Source organism: Centroberyx affinis, unplaced genomic scaffold, assembly GCF_046629955.1.
Source record: "Centroberyx affinis isolate AG114_WGS23_722 - 3 ecotype Tasmania unplaced genomic scaffold, CSIRO-AGI_Caff_v1 ptg004098l_1, whole genome shotgun sequence".
Classification (NCBI taxonomy): Eukaryota; Metazoa; Chordata; class Actinopteri; order Beryciformes; family Berycidae; genus Centroberyx; species Centroberyx affinis.
The window spans coordinates 142,501-159,460 of NW_027281878.1; the positions used below are offsets into that span (position 1 = coordinate 142,501).

The following is a 16,960-nucleotide window of genomic DNA, read 5'->3' on the forward strand; positions in this document are numbered from 1 at the left end:
AGAGAGCTAGAGAAAAAGCACCAACCAAACAACAACCAACTCCAGCTGTCAAAGTAAGAGTAAGAGAAAGAGAGAGAGAGAAGGAGAATCAGAGAAAGAGCTATAGACTGAGACAGAGGCCTAGAGCAGTGAAAACAACAGCAACCAGAAATATCCGCCAGCAGCGGCTCCGGCACTGGCAGCAAAACCACTCAGTGTGCTCCAGGTGAGGTGTTTGAAATCAGTGAAACAGCAGCCGCAGATTGTTTATGGAAGACAGAAGGCTGAGCTCTCGGCACAACACCTTGATGCTTTAAATGCTCCTGAGAAAAACCGAAAAACACCTGATCTGCACAACTGGCATAAAATCAAGTGCAGCGGAGCCCACGGATACAAAACTGGAAGGTGAGAGCCGAGCAGAAAAAAAACAAACTGAAAAAACATGCTTGTGGGGTACATACTCAACGCCCACTTGTAGATTTCAATCCAAAATATGTATTTTTGTGTTGTTGTGAGCCAAATCTAAGCGTCTAGTTTGTATTTTTGCGAGCCTGTTTGTTTTCCATGATGGCTTTCACACATTCAGTGGACTCCACTGCCTAAAGGTTTTAAAATGGTAAGAACTGATAACGTTGCAGCGCTAAGAGGCATGAAGATACACCGATAGCATCGCTGGAGTGTTAGCTGTGCCCGACAATACTGGATGGCCTGTGTGTATCTGTAACAGAGTAGTGGGAGGAAGAAATGCTCCTTTCATCTCTCTTCTTCTCGTCTTTCTCCTCTCCTTTTTTTGCTCTATTCTGTCCTCACATCACCCTTCCCTGCCTCTTTCTTCTCTCACCACCACCTCCTGTTCTTCTTTCTGCCTCCTCTTTTATGTGTATGCTCTTTTATAGCATATAATATGCCATTTGGTGACACATAATATATGCCGTTTCGTGGACGCTTTAATCCAAAGCTCCATACAGTTCCCAGAATACCCAGAAGGCCCATGTGGTGTATGTATCAACGCAGCATTTTGATGCTCTAAGTGAGAGAGAACACAAAACACGTAATCAGTCGGACTAGACGAGAATCAAACGGCAAACATCGCAAAGCCTGCTTATGCCCCTCGAGGACTGAAGGTATTAACCGATGAGCCAAAGAACTTTGAAAAGATTTTGAGTTCCAAAGTAAAGTCTCTTTCTAACAAGCCTGCTCTGAATATTTATTCTGAGTCTTCAGTTTTGGCTCATTGGTTGAATAACTTAATATGCATATTTTTCTCTTTCTTTGTTTGTTTCTGAGCCTATTTTTTGCTTTGTTTGCCTGCACAATCTGCCACGTCTTTCCAACCGTACACTCTTTTGTAAGAATAAAACAAGCATAACTAATAGTATATTCATGAAGTGGATTCAGACCGGGGGGGACACGAGTGAAAGAGACGTGGAGCTGGGTGAGGCAGAGAAGGAGACGAGGAGCTTCGAGGTTTGAGTGTGGGAGAGCGAAGGGAGAGGCAAAGTGACACTCTTTATTGGGTGTTACATGAAGAGAGGAGAGTGAGAGCTGAAAAGGCCGGTGTCCTCTATTCCACCTCACACGCATACCCACACACACACAGACACACACGCACACACACACACACACACACACACACCATACACACAAAGTCCTAATCAGGATGAATGAGATTTGCTCTTCAACGAGGACAGATCATTATATTATGAGACAGCTACATTATTGCTCTGATCCCACTGTTTTAACAGCTTAAAGTGCAGTGTGTGTGTGTGTGTGTGTGTGTGTGTGTGTGTGTGTATAGTGTGTGTGTGTGCGTGTGCGTGCGTGAAAGAGAGACCCATAATGATTAAAGGGGAGCATTGCACCCAAATGTCAGCCCATAACAGCGTTAATTGGCTAAAATGAGTTTCTGAGGTGATGGATGTTGATAATTGTCTTGCTCCATTTGCTTGTTCCTCATCCCAGCACACATGAGCATGTGCACATACAAATGAGGCCCACCGCACGCCGAAGATCACATCCAAGCTGGCGAGTATTGTATGGGCGGGCCTGCATGCAGACACGAACAGCCTCTGCAGGTCGGAAGGTAGGTAGGCAGCGCACACATCAGGGAATATACACACACGCACGTGCAAGCACACACACGCAAATGCACACACAGATGCATGCATACACACACATATACAAACACACCGTACTTACTAATCCCCCTAAAGCTTTGGCCAGGTTGATGCTGTAGTAAACAATTGTGTCTCTAGGCTAGGGCATGCTGTCTAATCTCATCTTCGTGTGTGTGTGTGTGCGTGTGTATATATGAGACCATGCATATGAGTGTTTATGCCCTGATGCATGTGATGTTGTCCTCAGAACCAATTTACAAACAGACCTCCTGTCTGCAGACCATAATCACACAGCTAACATAGATTCCCGGCCAGCAAATCATTATCTACTCACAGCTAATATTGGCCTACGGTTACCAAGCCATTACACATGTATGTGTGCACAGGACCCCAGGTAGCAAGCCATTACTTTTGCAAAAAAACAGCCCGGCCCTCTATACATGGCTGCCAGAGACTGTGCCATACTCCATAAACAGCTTTCAATAATTCATTACAGCGTGAATAGTAAACAGGAGCGTGGGCTAGATGGGATGAAATCGGATGCTCTCGTATTCTATAAATCGTCACTGCTAGAAAAAACAAAAGCCATTAATCACAAACTCCTCAAGCCAACTGGATGTTTGTTTGATCATTCACAACCAAATGAGATTTGTTGTAATGTTATAGACTTCTGGGCATTTCAGCAAAGCAATCTGATTGGTCAAAGATGCGTACCAGGCTGCTTACAATCCAAACTTTAGTGGTAACAAGGGAGGCAATTAGCGATCTCTCTTGTTTTTTATTCTTATGTATGTATTACTTTACTTTCCCCATGGTTATTGCATCACAGTCCCACCCATGATTGATGTACACAACCTCCTCTCAGGTTTTATTGCTATAAAACACAATAGCGTCTGCTCTTTCCAGGAACAGAGGAGGACTGAACAGGTAAATCCAGGTGAAAACAATGATCCCTCTTTGATTTCACCCAGTAAATCCACTTCAGCTGTGAAGGGGAGTTATAGATGAAAGGAAGGAGACAGATTAAAGTAGGAACTTTAGGGCTGTGAGGTGGCTTGAGGTGCAGCTCAATATTAGGATGGTGCTCCTAATATTTCCTGCGCTCGGTGTACATCATTTTGCTATCAAGCCAGTAGCTCTAAACATAAAATACAGCTTATCCATCACTCTAATATGGGTTGCAACAGTTAAATATCTCTCCCTCCCCCATCTCTCCCTACTCTAGGTTAATAGACAAAAGCGATTCAACACAACAGCAGGAAATATTGCAGATGTTAAGTAAGTGTGTTTAAGTGAGCGGGCTGATCTATAATCTCTTCCCTAATGAGAGTCATTTTTCATTGGTGAGCTGTTTGCATAAGCTAACTTCCATCGTGTGTGCATGTGTGTGTGCCCTGCATGCTTATGCCTATGTGTGTGGGTTTTTTTTTTTTAATGGACAGAGAGCTTCACAGCCACTCACAGCCACAGAGAGCTTCACAGCCAGGAATGAAACGGCGATGACAGTATGTTCTAGCAAGCAGTTGAGCACTCTGAAACAACACCAAGGGATTACTAATGCGACACAATATTGGAGTTCAAAATGATCCTCTGCAGTTCAGGTACTGTGTGATGTTATGCTAAAGACTATTCAGCTATTTTAACATGCTCCCATTTCTAGTGATCAGAATATGTTATAATGGCTAAGACGCTCTCGTCTGGAACCATATGTACCTGTACTGACCAAAAATCTAATCCAGGCATCCTAGTTCACCAGGCTAAGACGCTGTTGAGGAAGAAATGGAAACGTACCTATACTAAGCAATACTCCTATATATAACCTTTGACCCATATTTACACTTCAACTCTGCTTCATCATTATAAGATTAAACTCTAAAAGTAAAATCTTGTGTGTTTCTCATAGAACTGTGAGCCTGGAATGTGTAAATGCCCAAATGTATGTCTGTATTGACATAATCATGAATATTCAACACTATAAAACTCTGTGTAATCACCCAGATTTTGAGTTCCTTGCCTCCCAACCTTCAGATTGACTAAACCTGTCAAACTGCCAGTCTCTCATCCTGAGTTTTCTTCCACAACACAAACCATGTATCTGCGTGATGTCCTGAGTTCAACCTTTGCCACACGTCATCCCCCACTCTCTCCCATGTTTCCACTCTCTCTCCACTGTGAACTATTAAAGGCAAAAATGCCAAAACAATATCAAAAAATATCTAAATATCAAATCCTGCCAGTACTTTCTCTCTTGTGTCACGTCTATCTTTATCCCTCTCAGCCCCGCTCCTGTCTCAGTAATGAAAAAACGAATAATAATAATAATGCGAGTAAGCTAGTCTCCTTTCTGGAAAAGACTACAGATAAGAAATATGGAGCTGTGATATTGTATTTTAATGCACACCCTATCAAGACACACTAGTCTTTTATGACATGTTACTATTGGTACTCTCTTTGCACACAAGTTAATTTCCTCTGGAGTTGCTATATTACTGTCTCTAGCTTTGTTAATGGATATAAAGACTTCATGGCCACTTACAAATGAAATGCCACTGACATTCTGCCCTAGGAAGCTGTAAAGCACTCTGGGATAAAATTACAGCAGTATGACCATAAGCTCTATCAAGCTGGGGAGCACTGCTGGGTGAATGACACTATGTGATTACTAATGAGGCACAATAGAATTAGGAATGATCCCAAACAGTATCAAACTGTGAAGTTTCATCATGAAGTTTAAGTACTAATAGGGGTTTGAATATTGAGCGACTATTTCATCATGAAAGACTCTTTTCAGCACAGAGTGGAAAAGATAGATGAAGGGTGAGTAGACGCAGGCTGGCGAGCAGCGGTATGGATATAGATGAGAGGCGGAGCTAAGTGGGGAAAAAAGCAAGAATGAAACTTAAATCGAGCACAGACCATAGAAATAGAGTACAGACTATTCAGACTCACCCACCCACCCCAAACCCCCATAAATTCCCATACAAAACATGTATTTTTAGATTATAAGTAGACCAATAAACATCGATTTTGTGTCTTTGTTAGCCTGGAGACGGCTGTGGCTCAGGAGGTAGAGCGGGTCGTCCACTAATCAGAAGGTCGGTGGTCCCCCGGCTCCTCCAGTCCGCATGTCGAAGTGTCCTTGGGCAAGATGCTGAACCCCAAATTGCTCCCGATGGTTGCGCCAGCACCCTGCGTGGTAGCTTGCCGCCATCGGTGTACGAATGTGTGTGTGAATGGGTGAATGTAGGCACGTGTTAAAGGCCGCTTTGTCATGATGGTAGCCATGTTGACTTTTACATACGTGGTTGTTTCTGCTGTTAAGACACTAAATTGGTCAGACTTTAGCAGCAAGGTGGCGTAGAGACCCTTCTGAAAGACCCGAGTTCAAGGGCCTCAGTCCAGTAGCATCCGCTCTACCGAAGTGTCTTTGAGCAAAACACGACGACCCACCAGCTCCAGACATGCAGGGATGTAGCTGAACCTCCTGTCCGACCCAACGATAGGGGACAAGCAGAACAAAGAGAATTTCCCTGCGTGATCAATTCTTCAATCAATGTTCCTGTATTGTATTTTAATGTTTCTGGACTATTTTCAATCTTAATGTTCCTGTACTTTCTGTTTTAACCCCAAAAGACTAGCCAGGGAGAGGGGTTGCAAATTAGCTTTGGCTAGAAGCCCACATGCATAGCATCTATTTTATACATGAAACAATGTTTAATGCATTTGTCCTGTTAAATAAATGAGTAAATAAAAAAATGAAGTATTACATTATTTGTAATTCTTACATGCATAAAGCGAGGCTGCTAGCGAGTTAGTTGTACCCTATAAGCACCCGGGCGGCTCATGGGCACTGGCTATGCCTGTCAGTGAAATTCACACTTTGGCTGTTGTAATAAATACTAAATATTGAAAAAAAAATAGCTCCAAAAGGTTCCTAGTTGAGAGTTTTCAGAGACTTTCAGAGAGTCTTGAAACTATAACATTTGGGTTCATACTGATCCCAAATACACAGAAAAAGTTGATTTAAATGTGGGTGACTATTACTATAAACTTTCTTTTCTTGGCACTATGTATCGTATAATAATAATAATTTTATATAATAATCTTTAAAAAAAAGAAAAACCTTAATCTAACCCACAGCAGGCATTCATCTGAACTTTGACATTCAGTCAATAGAAACATCCACTGGTATGGTAATACGATATGATTACCGTTGTGATGGGATTTCTGCCCCCCCCCCCCCCCCCCCCCTTTGCATTGTGTTTCCAATCAAGCCGGCCTCGCACACAGCGAACGCCATTGAGGCTTTGATGCATTGCAGCAGCCAGCCGGTGGGTTGAGTGAGTGAAGAGGCTCTCCAGCTGCTGTCTCTGTCGTTATAGCAGCGCTCCACACCTCGCCGCACAGCAGAGCACTTATTCCAACACAACAGGGGAAGAGCATCAGCATTATATCAACTGTGCCTACCACAGCAGAGAGAATGGAGTGTCAAGAGTCACAGAGGAGGAGAAAATGGGTTGATAGACGGAGAGGAGAGGAGGGGGACGCTGAGGGCTTAGGGGAGTCGGTTGTTGACTCTCCAGTGTTCACTCTCTCACTATTGTCTTTTTCTCTCTCTCTCTCTCCCTCTCTCTACCTCTCTCTCTCTCTCTCTCTCTCTCTCCTCCTCAGTGAATTGCAGAAGCTCTACACTTCCCCGTATCCTCCAGAGGCCGGGGATTGTGGGAATCGGAGATGCTACGCTTCCAGAGTAGAAGGTCAAGGGGAGGCCAGACACACTAGAAAGTCTATCTTCTCTCGTTATGACCTACTTGCCCTCCATCCATCCGTACTTCATTCCTTCCTTCCTTGTTGCCTCTCCTTAACTTTCTATATCCTCCTCTCCTCTGTGAACTCTGGTCACCTATCACAATAAGACCAATAAACACCAATGTAAACACAAAAAATATTGTATTTTCAGGTTAGCTTATATTTTATTTTCTTGAAAAGACCCTATTTTCATGTGACTCAGCAGCTCGCTTTAATGTATACTATAAATTTTTCTCTACCAGCTTGAAAGGGTGAGTAAACTCTATTTCAAAAATGAAAATGGTGGGCACAGTGAGTTCAGATGTGTTTACCCTCAACTACAGTCAGGCTTTCGCTCTCTACCACTCACTCTTTCTATTGCTTTCACCCACAGATCCTGTACCTTTTCACCCCTGTCTATCCCTCATCCTCCTGTAACTCGTGTCATTTTTGATGCTAATTTGAGCTTTGACAAACAGGTTATGGTTGTTGTTCAATCTTGTTTCTTCCGACTGAAGAGTATTTCCCGAGTTAAGCAATTTGTCATCCTTTTGGTGAGGAAAAGGTCATCTATGCTTTCATCTCTTCTCTCTGAGACTACAGCAACTTTCTGTGTTCCTGCCTCAGTCAAAAGTCTCTCTCTCGCCTACAGCTTATACAGCTGCTAGGATTCTTACTGGAACAAAAAAGACAAGCTCACATGACCCCAATTTTAGCTAGCTGTGTTAACTCTTCAAAACGAGGTAACGTTATGAAAGGCAATACCAAAGCAGCAAAAAATACATGATTTGCTTGTGCAAAACATTGAGCTGCATGAGACCTTGACATAGATGCAATCGGAGGCTCTCACACTGCCGATAATTAGTCTGAATAGAGCGACATATCAATAGTGTGAATGAAGAGTTAAGCTGACTAAATCTGTATCATTTAAATCACTTGTTAAGACTCATTTTTAAAGTACTAAGTAATTGCTTTTTTCATGAATTTAATTTGACCTCCTTTTTATGGTTCTGGCTTTGCTTTTATATATCTCACCTTGCTTTTATTGCTTTTCCTGTTGATTTTATCTGGCTTTGCTTTTTACTCCTTTGCAAAGGGCTTTGCAACTGTGATTAGAAAATTACTATATAATTAGTAGTAGTCTTAGTAGTAGTAGCAATTGTAAAAGTAGCCTAGCAGTAGTCAAAGTAGTAATAGTAGTAGTTATAGTTTTGTGTAGCCTAATAGTAGCCTACTAGTGGCAGTAGTTGTAGTAATAGTAGTAGTAGCAGTAGTTATAGTTGTAGTAGACTAATAGTAGTAGTAGCAATATTAGAAGTAGCCTAGTAGCAGCAATAGTAGTCGTAGTCAAAGTAGTAATAATAGTTAAAGTTGTAGTAGCCTAATAGTAGTAGTAGTACCAGTAGCAATAGCAATAGTAGTAGTAGCTAGTCAAGTAGTAATAGTTATAGTTGTAGTAGACTAATAGTAGTAGTAGTAGTACCAATAGTAGTAGTAGTAGTCATAGTAGTGGTAATAGTGCTAGTGGTAGTAGTAGTAGTAATAGTAGCCATAGTCTCAGCAGTAGTAGTAGGAGTAGTTCCAGCAGTGAGCTCCTTCTAGTAGTCCTGTTAGTCGCAGTAATAGTATTTTTCTGTCTTTCTGTCCGGTACTCCCTGTTCTCCTCTCTCCTCTCCCTCCTCTCCTTCCTGCCTCCATGTCTCAGTCTGAATAATGCAGAGTGGAGGTGTGCGGTGCTGGAGCCCCTGTGGAGCCGGGGCCAGGGTAGCAGCTGTCCCTATCAAGCCTCTCCTCAGAGCTGTCACGGCCTGTCTGCTCCACGGCTAATCACTTCCTACAGGCCTGCAGCATGGGACCGCCGCTGCTAATGTCGTCACCGGCTGGGCTGCAGAGGCTGCAGGATGAGCGAAATGGCTTGGTATGCTGATGAGTGCTTGTGCGTGTGTGTGTGTGTGTGTGTGTGGGTGTATGTGCGTGGGTGTATGTGCGTGTGGGTTTGGTTGTGTGCAGGTGTGTGCTTAGCTAGCGGCTCAGCGGATGTGCTAATGCCTCAGGAAGTGTAATATGGGTCACGCATACACACACACACACACGCCACACACACGAACACAGACACACACATACACCATAACCATTACCATAACCCCTTCGTTCCCACCTGCCAGAACACATTTGCCACACAATGAGTTACTCATCTGTGTGTAACAAGCTAATGGCTAAACGTGTCACACACCAGCACACATGGTCGTATGAAAGTGACCATTTGCAAAGAAACACACTTGACTCTCGCATGTTCAGCTGATGTAAACAGTAAAGCCTGGAGATATATCCTGAGGCAAAAAATCTGTCACTCCTTTCCTCTCAGTGCGCTGTGGAAATGTTAGAATTTTTTGTGTCATGTCGTCGTTTTGATGGTTCTGTTGTGGTCGTCGGCTCCGTCAGGCCCTGTGGTGAATACCGCTGAACCAACTGTCAAAAGAGATGATTAATTATCAGTCACTCCAGCCATGCGACAAATTGGTAAATAAATTTGCCTTCTGGGCTTTCGGAGGCCGGTCCGCACTCGAATAGTCACAGAAAAGAAAAGAGACAGATAGAGACAAGGAGGTAAAAAAGACACATAACAGGAAAAGAGAGGGACGAGAGAGAAAAGGGGTTTTGCTAAGAGAAACGAGCTGAGTGAGTGGAGGCTGGGTCAGTGTTACAGGGGAGTGAATGAGTAACACACTCCCTACCTCAAAAACTACTGCTGTAGTGTCCTTGAGCATGTACAGCACTTAACCCCCAACCATGGAGAACTAGCTGTGTGCAAATAATGGCTAAATCAACCGAGCTAGAAAAAGAGAGATACTGATGTCTTGTGGTGTTGGTGCAGGTCATTTCAGTTTACTGTTACAAGTAAAAGTGAATCATCCAGTGAGATGGATTCTTTTTTCCAGATTTAGGTTACTGTGGCACAGTAATCTGTCTTGCCTTTCTAAAGTTTAGTCCTGCTTCTACTCCAAAACTCTCTGAGCTGTAGCTTGAGAAGTCAGCTCAGTTAACCTGAATAAACAGCTGGTTTTTGGCTGGTTGTTAGCCAACTAGCCAGCAGAATAATTTAGCAAAGCAACCAATGTTAATGTTAACAGGAGAAGACTAGCAACTGCTAACATCAGCTTCTACTAGATGTGTTTGCTACCATGTCTGTTCAGTTTTGTTGATGCAACCAAGTTGTACATTAAGACGCACAATCACCTTTTCTTAGTCACTCTTGCCCAAGAGCTGAGGACCTCCAACATGGCTGCCAGAGGGTGCATTACGTCACCTGAAAGCCAACTACTGCTCCAGTGGAACTCAGTAGAAGACTGTGGTAGAAATGGGCAGCTCCCAGGTTTGAACAGAATACGTCTGAAGCAGGGATTTGATGAAAAGAGCATACATGCTCAGCAAATAGAGGTCTAAAAAAGAAGTATCCAGACAGTCAGAGAGAGAAAAGCATACCATCAGACAGTCAATAAGAGACAGACTCCTTCACATGGTATAAGACAAACAAAGAGCGACAGGCAGGTAAAATAAGTGGGCGTAGAATCACAGACAGAGAGAGATACAGGTGTATAAACGGTCGGGGAGATGGACAGGAAGACAGACAGAGATATGAATAGGCGGTGAGACAGGAGGCGTGACAGTGCAGCGAGGCATATAAAGGCAACTGGTGCTGCCGCGCTGCTCCTTGCCCCCGCGGCGCACAGAGCGAAATGAAGCGGGGGAGAGAGGGGAGGCGGGAATCGAGAAAAGAGAGAAAGGCCTGGGTATGATTGACTAGAGCAAAAATGAGAAGAAGTGAAAGGAGGGGAGGAAGAAAAAAAAAAGAGAAGAGACGGGGAGACGAGGAAGAGGGTGGATGGGGAGAGTTTAGACGGGGGAGGGGGAGAGGGGGAAGGTTGAGCGTGCCAAAAAGGCGACAGGCAGACAAACAAAAGACTGTCACCGACTACATTTATTCCACCGGGTGACTTCAACCCTTAACAAACTCCCTGCATGATTCTGTGTGTGTATGCGCGCACTTGCCTGTGTGTGTGTGTGTGTGTGTGTGTGTGTGAACCTGACTACCTTTATGTGTGCACGAGAGTGCCTAGTTACCTGTGTTTGTGTGCACACTCTTGTCCGTGTGTGTGTGTGTGTGGATGGGTTTGTGTGCCTGTGTGTGTGTTTAGGCGTCCATACAATATGTAAACACAGCTGCCATGTGTGTGTGTGTGTGTGTGTGTGTGTGTGTTGTGCCCTCATCTTTGAGTGTGTGCCCTCTAACAAGCTGAACATTTGTCAACAAAGCCGGGAAGCAGTTGTTGTTTGTCAGTAAGCAAGAAGAGGTCTGCAGAGGCAGCACACAGACACACTGCCAACTACCGCATAAGCAAGGTGTGTGTGTGTCTAAGTGTGTGTGTGTGTGTATCAGCACCCCCCACCACCACTTGATTTGGCTTGTTAGCACTGGAGGCTTCTGGGGGGTTAGCAGAGCCAAGAGTCATCCAGTCATCATAGCTGCTTCATGCAGACGATTAATGCATAGCTCATTTAGCCGGGACCCAGCCCAGTGAATCGCTCATATGGCTTTTCACTCCTTTTTGCTCTTTAACCCTCTGATCATTGGACTTCTGTGATTTATGGGGCTGGCAATGGTTTTCCCTGGGGCGCTGAATTCACGGCTCAGTGGTTTCTAACCAGCGGTCCTGGCCCCATCCCAGAGTCATAATAAGGAAAGCTTGAAACAAGATGAATAGAAAATGGTATTTAGGATATTAAGTATTTTACAGATATGGCTGCATCTGCAGTGGAATAATTATTGAATGCCATTAAATAGCATTTTCATTGACTTCTAGTCTCCCGACAGACATGTAATGAGCATTTGATGGATGTTTGCCCATGGCCCATAACTGCATTTCCATGCCTAACATCTGGAAGATAGGAACAGTAATTTTGTGGGTTAGAGCAGAACCACTGGTAGGTTTTACTGTAGATGCCATACAGTTGCCTCTTTTCTTGAACTAAAAATGTTTCCTATATATATGAAACAATGTATATCACAATTATAAGATGCCAAACATACAAAAAAAATCATCTGTCCTATAATCACAAATTACTTGGCAATGACCGTGGAACATGAATGCAGAGCTACCATGGCTGCTACTAAAAACTGCAATAGCCATACGTATACTTTACATATAGTTATGGGATACAGGTTTGACAAGAAGGTTTGGAACCATGGACAAGCAGGGATTTTACAAATACAGTCTACATACAAACAGAGGCTTTTCATGAAATATGTAAAAACTACACCACAACTATGTCAACATACTGTGTGTGTTTGCCTTTTCAAGTGAGCTGTCACTTTCTTTTCTAGTCTTCTCTTTCTATTGAACACTTGCCAAAAACAGAAGGATTTCACTGTTACATCTCTTAGCAGAGACAAGCCAGTGTCACTACTCTTTACAGAAGAACTTTCTTGAAACTAAACTTTTTTTTAAAGGCAAAGAAAACATAAAATTTTCACATCGCTGTGCCTATTAGAGTCGAAACTGTTGCACTACATTATTAGTGCATATCATGACAGCTGCCTCAACACATTGATCTCAGTGTTGTTGGCAGCTTCTTCAATTACATTTTGAACATTAGGCAGCACATGCTGAGTTGTAGCTCACACTTATGTAATTAGACCTGTTTTCACTTTGTTGTATTTTAACAGTGTGAACCTCCCTGCCACTAAAGTAGTTTTCCACAGCTGTCTACCTTAACAGTTTCACTGCAGTCGCTATAGGAATACTGACTACATTATAGAGCTGAACCCCTTGTTTTCAATACGTTTTATAGATGACAAAGCCATAGCAACCACAAGAGGAACTATATTAATAACCAAAACAGGGTTCAATACTATTTGCAAATAATTCTTAAGGTCATGGTATACTTGCTGCAGAAACTAATTTTGTCAGGCTTGTATGGACAAAAGGTCACGTTTGCAGAAGAAAACAAAGCTCTGTATTGTTTCTGACTAGTTTGGCCTTGCTAGACAAACTAGTCAAATTCTTCGCACACCAGCCTCCACTATGCAAGCTTCTGCGATTGGTCTAAAATATCACATAATAGGTTGTGTTGCCTTGTGGAAAAGCATCTCCGTTTCCATTTACGGTTAACTGCCTCTGTTTACATCTCTGTGCTAACATGTTGTGGTCTTCTCTTTCTCGGCTCGGCTTGCTGAGCTCGTTAGAGGATATCTGCACCTTTGTGACCGAACAGACAGCTTCTAAATCCTCATTTTCCCTCAGCCTCCTTTGTCGCTCATTCACCGCCGCCTTTGTCATTGTTATTCTCATAGTTTTTAGCACTGTTAATTCCAGTTTCCTGAGGTTACGGTTACCTCTTTAATCTTCATGCACCCCCACTGGCGTAGAGTATAAATAAACGAACAATACGAAGCCACAGCGAATATACAGAAATTTGTGCACGGTGCCATGCTTCTATTTCTGGCAAAGTTGACTTTGTTGTTAGTATACCGCAGGCTGTAGAGTTTGCTTTAACTATCTTGGAGCACCAGATGGGTTGGATTTGCTGTACTCCATCTGGCCAATTTAGGAAGTCTGATAAATTGTCAATCACAAAAAAGTATACTTTCCTCAAATAGACCCTGAAAGTAAAAAAAAAAATCTAAAACTTCTGGTACCTGTTGTATTGTCCTATGCGACAAAACCTCGTCCATCTGGTTCTCCATGTAAGTAAAAACAGACACTAATGACTAGCAGGTACAATTTGACAGACAATAGATCAGTAGACCTACAGCTTCACCCTATTATGCTTAGCCTGACACTCATACAGGCTGGAGGTGCATTAGAAAACAATAAATGACAAAGTGAGGTGCAAAAGGCTCAAAAACTTGCAAATAATAGCCAGCACATTCCCCCAAAATATAGTTATGATGACTTTATTCTAAACATGTTTAAATTGAACATGTTTCAGCTGATAAAGGCGGTATAGCTGAAACCTGTTAAAGACAGTTCATTCATTTTTCAAGAGTGCTGGCTACTGTTTCAGTAGTCTGACACTCATTATGTGAGTTTCTAAAGTGGGCGTGGCTAGAGATTCAGATTCTTGTTCCATGCCAGTGAAAGCCTTGTCTTATAGTATTTCTTAGAGCAGATAATATACAGCCACTACGAACTGCAGCATTTTCACAATCTCACTTAAAGTACGTATCTGTCTACCTTATGGCAGTTTCATTGCAGCAGCTGGAGATTGATTATGCACTGTCAGATCAGAGAATATGGAGTGTTTTGTTGCGTCATAAAATATTACGAGAGCCATTATAAAAGCCATCATCGTCTCTTCGTTACCACTCTTCTTTCACCTGCTTCCTTCCCAGACACCCTCTGCCTAGAAAGAGAGCGAGAGAGGGGAGGAAAGCAACAGGAACGCCAGAAGGAAACGCAGGAAATTGAAAGCTAGGAAAGGATGAAAGGAGAGGGAAGATGAAGTAGAGAAATGCACCAGATGAGAAATAGCAGGAGTTGGAGCGAGTGGTTCAGCATCTTGGATGAGGAGGGAGACAGCAAAGATAAGTGTAAATTTTGTCAAACAGTTGTCTCTCCATGCAAGTGCACTGCATAGCAAATGACTCCCCTCTCTCTCTCTCTCTCTCTCTCTCTCTCTCTCTCTCTCTCACTATCTCTCTCTCTCTATCTCTCTCTGCCTCTTCCACTCGCTCAACTCTCATTATGATACACATGCAAGCAGCCATCTCAGAAATTTCTCTAAATGTAGCTGACAAAAACTAAACTAAGACGTCACATGTTTCTGAGCAAAGCAGAATTAAATGAAAAACTAAAGTGAGCAGAATTACTAAAATGTGACTAAATCTAATGAAATCTAAAAGAGGGCTGCAGAATGCTGCAACATGCTGTAATAGATTTGAACACAGTGAGATCAAAACATGATCCGGCTTGTCAGATATACGTGTTCAGAGCTGAGGTTGCGTTGCTCCGAGGGAGAGATTACAACACCTTGACTTAGCCCCAATTACCAGGAGTGATCTCTAATTGGGTTTGTTCCACAGGGCTCAGGCAAAACTTCCCATGCTACTGAGCGTGTAAGTTTGATGCTTGCGGAGGTGCAGGACGCCCACAGGTCAAGATATCTGTGGAATAACATGTCATTTTGCGGGTTTTTTTCATGTATAGTGTCAGTGAATGTAATAAACTATCTGTCAGTCATGGAAATTCATTCAGTCAGTCACTCAGTCATGGTATTTTTTTTTTTTTTTACAAATGAGTCACTTACAGAAAAAAATAACCATAAACAGGATGTATTTTTCAGCTTCAACACATCCTGCAGCTTATTGCATCATATGGCGCCCACCAGCTGGTTTTACATTCATTCATCCCTTTAAACCTTTTCTCGATCACAAACCATGGCCTGGAATATGTCAGCAATGTAGGTCATGGAAATGCTAGTCATGATCTAGTCATGCAAACTCATGGAAAAGTAAGGGAGTTTTACACTTGTCTCAGGGTGGAAACACAACTCTGATTAAATTCTCCAGTCGTGCCAAAAAGGATCTGCAGTCGCCATTCAAGTGTTGACAGGAAGGCCTTCCCCTCTCCATACACCCACACCATTCAAAAGAGGGGTTGTCCTTTTCTAGAAACATGAAAGTCCATCCATCCCACAGCCAGATGCATCTCTCTCTCTCTCTCTCTCTCTCTCTCTCTCTCTCTCTCTCTCTCTCTCTCTCTCTCTCTCCCACACACACACACACACTCACTCCCTCTTCCTCTATGTCTCTCTCTTTCTCTCTGGTGAAAGAAGAGGACGTGTAAACCAAGTGTGCCTTCTAGCGGCGACTCTGTTTCTTTGCGTGCGTGTGTGCGCGTGCGCGTGCGTGCCGGCTTGCTGCAATAATCCAATGTGCCACTTACGGTAGAACACGTATTCTGTGTAGCTGGACCAGATCTTGTCCTCTGTGTGCTGGTTGACAAACGAGGCAGTGACTGACGAGTTGCAGGCCACCATCTGGAAGCCGCACTCCGACAGCATGTCAAAAGCCCGCTCCAGGTGCTTGAACTTGAGGTAAAACCGGGAGGTGTACCGGTCCGGGGTCCTGTCCGGGTCCCGGCTCTCGTTCAGGGTCTCCCCGAAAACTTCTTTGGCCAGCGCCACCCTCCCGCATATCAGTATCCGAGGTACCCTCCTGAACTTGGCGTCTGTCTGGCTCTCTCGGCCCATGGTGCACGACCCCCGGTATCCCACCGTGATGAATCCGCTTTTTCTATCGGCGGGCACGAGAGAGGGCGGCGGGCACACCCGGTGGTCGCTGCCCTGGGAGCCGTCCTCATAGTCGCTGTGGAAGTAGTCGTCCGGGCTGTGCTTGAAATCCTCCGGGGTCAGGAGCTTCACCAGGTCGGGCAGCTGGAAGTACTCCGCCTCTTTCCTGAGCCTGCCTTTCTCCGGGAAGTGGTCGGGCAGGACGACTTGCCTGTCTCGGAGGTAGTCCAACACATAGCGGAATAGAAACCCATCTCTGTCGATGAAGTAGCGGCCCTTGGGGTCCCTCGCCAAGTCATTAGACGCGTCTTTTTTGGCGGAGAAAATTTTGCCCAGTAATGAATTCGGGGTTCCTACCAGAGTTGAGTGACGCGTGTAATAAACCTGCCCCCCTACGTTTAATTCAACAACATCTGGGAAACTGTTCTGAACTGATCCCTGCTCTTTGGGGTTAGTCCTACAGTTTCCACTCAGCGCCATCGTCTCCGTCATGAACAACTACGAAATACCCCCCTATTCCTATAATAAAACCCCCCAAAAAACGACGGATCAGTGTCCCAAAAGTTGCCCTAAGCTGTGTCCTCGGTTACAGTGCGTAAACGCAGGGCCTCCAGTTCAGCACACATCTCACAATAATATGAATAAGTAATTCTCATGGATCTGTGGCCATCACCTACCAGTCTTTAGTTGTCGAAAATTGGGAATAATGGCAGTCCGGGAGTCCCTCTGTAAATGGGAAATAAAAAAAAAAGATGGGTGACTTGGAGGGGAAAACAATCAGTGCT

At 43.8% G+C, this 16,960-nt stretch overlaps 1 protein-coding gene across 2 annotated transcripts in view; it reads right to left on the bottom strand.

The window, feature by feature from the left end:
• kctd16b (potassium channel tetramerization domain containing 16b) overlaps window positions 1-16,667 on the bottom strand; it is an 87,870-nt gene extending 71,203 nt beyond the window's left edge. The window contains exons 1-2 of one of the 2 annotated variants that reach the window (XM_071542410.1): window positions 15,826-16,655; window positions 8,723-8,726 (exon numbers count right to left, since the gene is read on the bottom strand). In XM_071542410.1, the coding sequence (XP_071398511.1) occupies window positions 8,723-8,726; window positions 15,826-16,655 (834 nt within the window). Of the gene's footprint in view, window positions 1-8,722; window positions 8,727-15,825 lie in introns of both variants that reach the window. The other variant, XM_071542409.1, reaches the window with a different exon arrangement.
• Between the last annotated feature and the right edge of the window lie 293 nt (window positions 16,668-16,960).